General features: G+C 42.5%; 1 protein-coding gene across 1 annotated transcript in view; it reads right to left on the minus strand.

Annotated features, from left to right (window-relative positions):
* Positions 1–5,419, minus strand: part of GLDC (glycine decarboxylase) — a 37,871-nt gene extending 32,452 nt beyond the window's left edge. The window contains exons 1-2 of the mRNA XM_064735549.1: positions 5,197–5,419; positions 5,018–5,096 (exon numbers count right to left, since the gene is read on the minus strand). Of these exons, the coding sequence (XP_064591619.1) occupies positions 5,018–5,096; positions 5,197–5,400 (283 nt within the window). The 5' untranslated portion in view covers positions 5,401–5,419. The remainder of the gene's footprint in view (positions 1–5,017; positions 5,097–5,196) is intronic.
* Positions 5,420–10,922: the final 5,503 nt, after the last annotated feature.

Consider the following 10,922-nt stretch of genomic DNA (forward strand, 5'->3'; position numbering starts at 1 on the left):
GTGCCCAGCCTCAAGGTAAGGGCAGAAAACCTGTCTGACACTAGGGGATGATTATAAATTCATCCAGAATTAATTTTTAACTGGCGTGTAAAATGTAAAATCCTATTAAAAAAAGATTCACTGCAAAAGGAGCTGCTAATTTGGAGACACAAATAGTCTTTATTACATTGTAACTGCTTCTCAACAGTATTGCTTCTAATAACGTTTAGACCGGAGACCCAATTGCATTCTTGAGATTTTAGGAACTAATGCTGATAAATTCTAAAATTTGAGAATGTACCTGGGAATGTTTGAGAAAAAAACCTGGTGGACTCCACAGCAGTATTTGTTTAATTCAACCTTTTAAAAAATTCAGCTCCTGAACTAAAAAGCAGAAATAACAAACATATGCAAGACCTATCCATTACATATAAAGATGGATGTACCATGACAGCATTGCAGGGATAACTATGACTGACATAGACAGTAGGTTTATAGGGATAAAATACAGATTAGTCAGACAAGACATTATGTTCCTTTACTTCAAATAGGTCAATCATGACATATGTACCAAAGTACCTTCAACACCTAAAGAGAAGCTGATTGTTCAAGTTTCCTTACTGTAACCCCGGAAATAAAGCTCTGTAATACCAGCTGATCCCAATTAAGAATCAAACCAATGTCTAGCCTTGTAGTAAATATTGACTGAACAGATGTTACATGCCAAAATTAAGTTTTTCCTTAACTGTATCTGCAGAAAAATCTGACTGTAAAAAAGCCCCTCTTCCAGAATTAGTTGAGGTACAGGACTGAAATTTACTATTAGCTGAAATCAGATGTTTTGCTATTTCACTCCTACTGGAATTCAGTGGCATGTTCAGATGGTTTTACAACAGTCAGCAGACTCATGGCCAGAGACACTTTTAAAATGTTTTGGGTTTTTTGGTCCCAAAATGGACATAGCTAGTGCTTTCATCTTTCATACCAAAGAAAGGATTTTGTCTCAGAAACCTCTTAGCACACACTACAGTCCTTCTCTCCTTCATCACTGACAATGGCAGTACATGGAAAAAATCTGCCAATACAGATAACACTAAAAATTATTGAAAAAGCATTTTGAGTGTAGATGCACTTGTGCCTTCAAAGCTTGGCATTTACCAGAATGGCTGGTCATTCAGAATTAAGAAAAACAGATCATGGAATCATTTAGGTCGAAAAACATCTCCAACCTCTGACTGATTACCACACTATCACGTAAACTGTGGCACTGAGGGCCACGTCCAGTTGTTCCTTGAACACCTCCAGGAATGATTCCTCCCTGCACAGTCCATTCCAATGCCTGACCACTCTTTCACTGAATAAATTCTTACTGATTTCCAAGCTGAACCTCCTCTGCCACAGCTTGAGGCCATTTCCTCTTGTCCTGTCACTTGTTCCCTAGGAGAAGAGGCCAAACCCCACCCAGCTATACCCTCCTTTCAGGCAGTTGTAGAGAGAGATAATGCGCCCCTGAGCCTCCTTTTCATCAGCCTGAACGACCCCAACTCAATGAGCTGCTCCTCCCAGGACTTGTGCTCCACTGCTTCACCAGCTCTGTAGACTTTCTCTGAACACTTTCCAGCACCTCAGTGTCTTTCTTGTAGTGAGGGGACCAAAACAACACACGATTCAAATTTGGCCTCACAAGTTAAGTGCTGAGTACAGGGGCTCAGTCCCTGCCCTGCTCCTGCTGCCACACCATTGCTGGCACAGGCCAGGCTGCCATTGGCCTTCTTGGCCACCTGGGCACTGCTGGCTCATGCTCAGCTGCTGTCACCAGCACCCCCAGGGCCTTTTCCTGGGGCAGCTTTGCAGCCACTCTGCCCCAGCCTTGGCACTGCCTGGGCTTGCTGTGACCCAAGGGCAGGACCCAGCACTGGGCCTTGTTGAGCCTCACACCACTGGGCTCAGCCATGATCCAGCCTGTCCAGATCCCTCTGCAGAGCTTTCCAGCTGACCTGCCTTCAGGAAATGTCCAGGTAAATAAGGTTAAAGACTTTCTCTCTATATACATGTTACATCCTCCAAAGAGGTAATGTGGCTTCATTCTTCCACTGAGGAGTAAGTCTGTGCTAAAATGTCTAGGAGAAACAACACAAAAAGAGTGTGCTTCTACTGAAATCAGAGGTTTTATTTATCATCAGTGGAATATGCAATGCCATATAAACAAGCTCTTAACACAAGCTCCATCCACAGGAGCCTCTTTTTTCTTTTCTTTACTGCTATTGTATACACACATTTGATTCATTTTCCTTATTTTGGACAACTTGTGAGATTATCAATGGAAGGATCTGTAATGTGATCTTTTCTAGTGACACACACTGAATCAAAACTTGAAGATTATATATCAAATGTACACATCAAATATACACATCTGAGATGAGATCTACAGCTATGACAGCTTTCCAAAACACCCAAATGTAACTGCAGAGACACATGATACACAGACAAGCTTCTTATGGTGAGTGTGGTTTTCTTGAATGACAAGTCTAATTCTATCTGTAAGGATTGAGTTCAGTGAGACTTCAACGTAAGCTCAGCTGTGTTTGTTACTATAAAGGAGTAGCTCTAGCACAGCTTATTTGTTCAGCTGCACTCCAATTTGTGGAGTCACTATGATTACATTTTGAATTATAAAGACAAGTGGAAATTGCTATATTTGTAATATAAATTTTATATATGCTGAAGCTCACTGAATAACATGTTTTGCATTGCCTTGTTTTGTTCTCTCTTTCCATGTGTGAGAGCATTCATGCAAATAAAAACAAATGTTTAGGTTAGAATAGAATAGTTTTCATGACACTGCCCAATTTTGCTAATTCCCTTTAGTAAAAGGTATATGATAGAGAAATAATGCCCCATCCTTACACAATAAATACCATCCTGGTAATTGGAAAGTGTTCTAACAGTATATTAAAACAAACTTCACTCAGATTACAACATGATGGGTACAAGATGTGTGTGTGTTCAATGTGATGGTGCACAACTTTAAGCTGAGGCTTTAAACATTTCTTTTAAAAGCTGTGGAATTTTCTGCTACCAGTTCAGGGGAAAACTAGTGACAAACAACTTCACATTAAGCTATAAAAGGCAGTCCAGAACACTGGCTACAGAAGAAAAACACAGTCATGTACAGAAAAAAAGGTTTTCTGTACCTCATGGAAGCATCTCTTTTGAAAACTCACTGTAGCATGCTGTGCAATGTGAGACTCTGCATCACGGTCACATTCTTTCAAAGTTTACTCTAAGGGAACAAGAACAGCATAGCAAGTGGAGCAAAATGCCAGTGAACTAAATACACTGTTAACTAATGAGGTCCTGTTACACAGTGAGAACTTGTCTACAACAGGACATCAACTAATGCACCGCTGTGTAGGAGACATACACTCAAAATTACTAAGAATCAGCATTTGAGCACTGCATAAAGACTGTGACTTAGGCTGATGCCACTAGTTTAGTTTTTTAGTGCCCACTACCCTGTAAAAATTTTGTAAGAATATCATAGTAATTAATAATAAAAACTAATTATTAAAAAAATTGGAAGGGCTTCTAAGCCAGAATTATCAGTGACAAACTGCATTTCACTGCTTCTACTGACCTAAAAATATAGTAACCTAAAAAGTTTTTGTCTTTGGGGTCAGTGAAAATCGCTCCTTAGTCAGGGAATATCTTGATTAAAACACATTAGCCGTAAGGAAAATGCCAAGTACTACTTTCAGCAGTTATATAAACACAAGAAGGCTGTTAAATTCTTCTGCTTCTCTACCCAGCCTCTCACCTTTCCAATAAGACAGAAAGTTCCAAAAGACTAAAACACCATTGTACTAATAAAACATTCTAGAGGTAGAAACTATCATTCCCTGTTGTATCCCTCCTGGCTAGACTCTGCCTTTTCAGGGTCTAGTTTTCCTGGCTGCTCATTGTGGTGCTGCCTCTCATGCGTGATGTCATCTCAGAGTAACCAGATTGAACTGGCCAGGAACCTCACCGGAGCGGCAGGCCTGAAGTTTACACTCAAATTACAGCACACGGATGAGCAATGAGAAAATGCCTGCAAGTTTTCTACGAATCAGGCAAAAGATTGTGACACAAAAATGAAGTTAATACTGATGCAACTGGATCCCATATCTGAATGGCCATTGAGCTTTGTTAGTTTTAGTGTAATTGTTTAGCACTGAGGATTGTAAAGTGTTTCTTTCACTTACAGGACTTCCAGCATCATTGTCACAGACTTTGCGCTAAAGTGCAGCTATGCAGATAAAAATTGTGTACTGTGCTAGCTAACTCTTCAAAATGTTAATATCTAAAGCGTCATGAAATCACATCAAGTTTCCTACAGCAATTTGCCGAATTACTGTAGTGGCACAATAACTGACTCAGATGTTTAATATTCCTGCAGTTTACACATAACACTCAATTAGACAGATTTTAAATTCTGGCCATTAGTCTACTGTGTATCCATACTACGGAGACAAAGACTTTTCATGTTATTCAGATATGCAGATTATTATTGGGGGGAGGGGGGGAATGTCGGGGAGGAGGAATAACAAAGAAATCCTGCAGATACACAAGAACCACAAAAAGACAGTGGCTCAGTCCACATTAAGGGGACGATATTTAGTCATACTTTTCCCTACACATTAGGCTCTTAGGACAAAGTAAAGTCAATGGAGCACTGGACCTCCAAAGGGAGTTTTCGAGCAGCCCCTGTCTGCTACACATATTTTCCTACCGATTTCCGAGAAGACAGCAACAAACGCAGCAGCCAAATTAATCTACGGAGTTGTTCGGAGAAGAATGAAGTGTCGGTGACTATGCTGCTACGCTTGTTTAGGTCTTACCCTGCACTTCTGCTCGGGAGGTAAGGTCAGACCGCTACACGGGTCAGGGGGACACGGGGGGCAGGGGGCGCGCCCCCCGAGTGCCCCCCGCCCCGCTGGCGGCCGGAAGGGGCCGCGGGAGGGAGTCCGGGAGCGCCCCGGGCCATGCGGTCACTTACAGACGTGATCATCCATCCTCAGCGGCCTCCGGAGGCGGATGCTGGCTGGGATGGTTTTGTCCATCAGCTCCTCGACGCTCTGCAAGAAGCGCCCGCACGCCGTGGTTAGCTCCCGCGGGGCGGCACAGCCCGCACCGGGAGGGTCCGGCCGCGCAGCTCCCGCCCCGCACGGCGCCTACCTGCACCCCGACGGTTCGCAGCATCTCCCGCTTCTCCTGCTCCCGGGGCCCGATGTGCCGCCGGGAGAAGTCATCGTGCCGCGGCAGGAGCTGCTCGATGCACCGCGCCGCCTCCCCGCCGCCCCAGCGCCGCTGCCCCGCCGCCCACAGGTGCGGCGCCCCGCGGGCCGCCAGCCGCCCCCACCAGCGCCCGCAGCTCTGCATGCCCCCGGCCCAGCGCAGCCCGGCACGGCACGGCACCGCCGGGAGCTCGCACTTGAGAGCGGGGGCGGCGCGGAGCGGCCCCCACCGCCCGCGCCAATGGGGCCCGGGGGCGGCGCCGCGCTCGGCCCGCCCGCCGCCACCTGCCCGCCCGCGCCGGCCCTGACCCCGCGGGCGGCCGCGCCGAGCATCCCCCGCCGCGCTGACCCCGCGCTGCCCCGGCCTGCGGGCGCACCCCGAGGGCATTTTCCCAGCACAGAGAGTTTTCGTTCACAAAACGAATAGGAGAAAAAGGCTTTTGTGTTTCCTTAGCAGAGCGTGGAGTTGCTTTCGAGCGGGGAGCTGTAGGATGAGAAACACTGTCCAGAGCTGTTACCGGGGCGTATGTGTGGGTGTTTATTACTGCTTTAACTTCTGGTGATGCTAGTCTTGAGGAGCAGAGAGATAACTGAAACCTACTTTCCCCCATTTTTCAGTTCTGTGTCTCTCTGGGGATTATATGATCATAGTTACAAACTTGTATGTTGGATTATAGAGATGCCCACATTTCTTCATCTTCCAGAACTAACCCCAGAGTGGCCACATTGAGGATATATATTTGAACCAACATTTAAATAAAATAACAATGAAAGAAAAAAATCCAAGTTGTTCTTTAATTTCATCTTAATTGTATCACAGATCTACTGCCTCCTGAATTTAGAAAAATAACTGATTGCTACTTCGGAACCTAAAAGTGAGTTTACTTTGCACCAATGATCATTGATTCGTGCAAGCTCTTCATGTCTGTAGTAAACATGAAATTACTTCTCTGATATAATCTGAGCTATCATAAATACTGTATTATGAAGGAAAAGGCCCTCACAAATTTATGCTGGTATGTATTTATGCTGGAGTAATGATTTGAGTCCCTGGTTTCAGAATCAGAGGTCCCCAAATTAAGTGAGATGGAGCTTGCTTTGAACAGCAAAGCTGTTTGCTGCAAGGATTCATGATACAAATCGTGTCTTGACTTTACTGATAGCTATTAAAATACAAATATATGTTGCTTTTCTCCTCTATTTACAAATATGACAGTAGCAGGAAGGACATTAAAACTTTGCTGTGGGTTTTATCTTGAAATCATATAAGTGAAACAGAAATATTAGAAATATTAGAAAAATGCATTAAAACCATGATAGTAACAAATTAATTCCCATTATGACTTTGTACCTACATAATTCCTTTTTAAAGTGAGTCTAAAGCCTTTTGAAAAAAATTGGAGATTGTGTTCAAATATTCTTTCAGACTATGTTCAAATAATAAGTGTTCTTAAAAATGTATCCCTTTTCTCTGTCAGGTAGCATCAGGATGATATTTCACACAAGACATTACAGTCAGCTCATTCAAAATTATAACTTTGCCAGAGTTGTTTCTTCAATGTGAGGTTAGAATTTTATAGCTATCTATAGTGCTAAGAAGTAAAATCTGAGGAAATACAGAAGCACCTGAAACAATACATTTTCTATCCATATTTCTTCATATTCCAGAGCTAATCCAGATTTAGTTCAACTTGAAAACTATGCATTGGAGCACGAAGACTGGAGAGGTGTGCCACACAGTAATGTCAAGGTATGCCCACTTCACCCTGGAAAACACCACATCTGGAGTGCTTTGTTAAGCCACTCTATGGATAATGCTTTTTTTATTCAGAACCTCAACAGAGAGTTCAGCTTAGCATGGGCTATGTGTAATCACTGTGATAGAGATACAAGCCCGGTTTATGTGCTTGATCAGTTAGACAGCTCTTCAGCACCTTTTTGAAAACTATTATTTATTGCCTTAGCTAGCAAAATAGGAATCTTGAACAGAAGATGCAATAGAAAATGAAGCTTGGATATCAAAAATGACTTTGATATCAAATCAAGAAAAGCTAACTAGTCTCGTAGCTTTGAACGAATGTATCATTTCAAAATACATAGCCAACAAAACCAGCTGTTTTCTTCATGTATATCAGCAGAAGAAAGGAGGTTTCTTGGAAGAGAAGAAAGGATTGGGAAACCCCATCTTGCCATTGTCACAGCTATTTGCACAAAGCTCAGAGGTGCAAATGTCTTTGCCTGATGAGCTGACCATGTGAGCTGCTATGCAGCTTTTTGGGACATCAGTTTTGTTAGACTTTAAAAGGAGTGCCCCATGCCCTTTAAATCAAAGTGACATGTTATATATACTTGTGACATGTTATGTATACTTTCTCTAACGTTGATGTTTTTAAGCTTTCTTTTAATGTCTTGACCCCAGTTGTGATTTAGATAAAAGATCTATTGCAGTTCTAATATTGCAAGTTTCATGGGTGGTGATGGGAATATTCTTCTGTGCTCTTTTAAGATAATGAATTATCAAAATAAGAAAACTGTGTTGTATTCTTTTAAGATTCACTCCAGTTCCCTCCTATAACCTGCAGAGGAAAATCTATGCCAGCTGATGTGCCTCTGCACCACTGTACCACAGAACACAGAGACTGGGTCAGATTACAGTGTTATCTGTAGTCATAACCAATTTCTGATTCTGGCCAGGGACAGCTACCTAAGGAGAAATACAAGACTAGGCAAAAAGATGTATTTATACCAATCTGCAGTATTTGGTTACCATCCTGGTAACTGAATCCTTGTGCATTTCGTAGTCCTTAACGTACCTTTTTTCCCAAATTTGTTCAGCTGATCCATGTAAACTCTTAATGGAATAAATATAACAGTTTACTCTTCAAAAGCAATTATATTATAATCCTTTCTTCCTTTATCTACAATTCCTTAAAGTAGTGAAAAGCACTCATAATATTAAGGACATTTCAACAAGTAAAGCAAAAGAAAAAAATGTGAGTAAAGACAGTCCAACGTATGCTGGCTTCTGTTCTGATGCAAGATTTGTTCTGTAGAAATTCCTCAAAAGAAAGAAAGTTTTTAACAGTTTAAATTACTATCTCCATGGTTGCTCCTGCTTATGGATTTGTACTGTAACTGTAAATGGGTTTGGGTTTGTGCCATATTGCTGCCTTTTGATTCGAGACATCTTTAACACAGATTTTTTTTCTCTTCTGGAAATATATCTGTAACAAGATTCTTTGTTTAAAATAATATTTGAAAAGTACAATGGCTGTCAGTACATAAAGAACAATGCAGCTTCTTGTCCACCAACACCTCCAAGTCATTCTCTTCAGGGCTACTTTCAATCTATCTCTGCCCAGAAAGCATTTGTGTCAAAGATTCCCCTCATCCAAGTGCAGGACTTCACACTTGACCTTATTGAACATCCAGAGGTTTACACAGGCACACCTCTCAAGCCTGTCTATGTTGCTGTGGATGGCATCCCTGCCCTCCAGCATGTTGACTGAAACACACAGATTGGCGTTGTCATCACTGGTCTCTGCATGGACATTGAGCAGTTGACCACAACTCTTTGAGCACAGCCATCCAGCCAATTCCTTCACCCACTGAGTGATTCATCCACCAAGTCCATGTGTCTCCAGTCCTGAGACAAGGATGGTGGGCAGGACACTGTCCAATGCAGGGATATGATGTCAGTTGTTCCTCCCTCATCCACCAATGCTATAATCCTTCACAGAAGGCCTCCAAACAGGCACAATTTGCCCTTAGTGAAGCCATGCTGGCTGTCACAAATCACCTCCCTGTCCTCCACATGGCCTAGCATGGTTTCTACAAGGATCTACTCCATGGACTTGCTGAGACCATGAGATGACACTGACTGGCCTGTAGTTCACTGCGTCTTCCTTATTTTCATGTTTTCCAAAATGGTTATCCTTCCTATTTTCTAGTCAGCAGGAACTCCAACAGACTGGGGATATTCACTGAATATACATGTAAGTATCCATGAATATTAACCTTGGAGTAAAGCCATTCCAATTCCATTTAATGTGTGGACAAATGCTGAAGAAAGCAAGTGTCAGAAGGTTTTTAAGGTACTAGGTATTAGTTTGTTTTTCGCATTTCCTCTGTCAGAGAGCACCACAGTCCTGCTTTTCCCTCCAACTAGGTGTTCCAGGAGTAAAGAGCAACTCCAGGGCATGGTCCCACAGGTAGAGTCATATCAGGGTGAGCCAGGTGTTGGTAGTAGGATCCATTGATAGTCCCAGGCAAGAGATGAACCAGGTCCAGGCAAGAGCAAAAGGAGATGAGACTACAGGTAGGACAACAGACCAAGTTTCATCTTCAATCTGAAATCCATGCAGCAGACAGGAATAAAGACAGTGGCAATGGACATCTGAGAGATGCATTCAGGAGGAAAACTAGCTACCAAGTGGGTTTGAGGTCTGCCCAGCTAGGCAGGCCAGACAAGGCTGGGGACCAGCACATGGCAGGACAGCTGAGGGTCCAGGGCTGTGGTGAAATGGAGACCTTGGTTCACAAGTAGTGTGTGCATGCCCTGGCTGAGCCTGGTCAGGGTCAGTAGATTCCAGAGGTGCACTTGGTGTCTGGACTTTCTCCTGTAACAATCACATGGTTAGGTAGGGACCCTCTGTTGGCTTTGCCCTAGAATAATTTAAAAAGTCAGGCTTTTAAATAATTCTAAACCCCCCTTAATAATCCAGTCCTCTGGCAAAAAGAAATCTCTTAATCCTTCAACCTTTTAAACCTCTTTTAAATCTTTTTCATACTTCAAGTCCTTTTATATTTGGAGTTGGGGATTTCCACAGAAGAGATAAAGAGCATTAACTCCAACCATCACTGTTTTGATCTCCATCTGCCACTAAGCTCACTCATGCTGTGCCTAACTGAACTGCCAGACACTTCCTTGACACATAGCCAAGCAGGGCAGCTGCTGCTCAGTCTATGGCAAACAGTTCTCCCTCCTAAAAACTCAAATTACAACAAAATACATGTTTTTTTTTCCCTGTTATCACTCTCAATCCTTACAAAAGCCCACTAATGTCCTCTATAAACCTTCCCACGATGGGCAGGAGGAGCTGCACTGGATTTCTTGCAAAGGCAGAATTATTTGCTGCTGCGCAGGTGATTTTCTAGTCTCTCTTTTTTGCCATTTGCTCTTTTTTAAGTTGGTTCAAAGGTAAGCTTGATAGACCTTGAATGCAAATTCAGTTACTTAATACTGGGTATGTTAACTGTTTTATCATGTTACTTGTGTCCATTGGCTTTTCAGTACTGAATATGACTATATGATAAGAGCAATGCTTATGTAATGATATCAGAAGGTGTTGTCTATAAAGAATACCTTTGTAATAGACATTGCACGACAAGAATTTCTCTTGCCTAATCTAGTTTTATTAGGCAATAAAAAAGTTCTCCCTGGCACAGAGAGACCTGTATACTGCTGACCCTAATAGGAGTATCATGATGACGAGGTACCGAGATATTCTTTGGGAAATAAACATCTGACCTCTTATTCTTATCTAGGAGTTAAAGGTATTACACAACAGAATACGCAGATTTTGCAAATTCAGGAAGTCTAAAAGTTGAGACTTGTTTTTTCAGAAGACCAGATTTTGTATATGCATAGAATTTTTTTGTTATTTT

The sequence above is a fragment of the Zonotrichia leucophrys genome, chromosome Z, assembly GCF_028769735.1.
Source record: "Zonotrichia leucophrys gambelii isolate GWCS_2022_RI chromosome Z, RI_Zleu_2.0, whole genome shotgun sequence".
NCBI lineage: Eukaryota > Metazoa > Chordata > Aves > Passeriformes > Passerellidae > Zonotrichia > Zonotrichia leucophrys.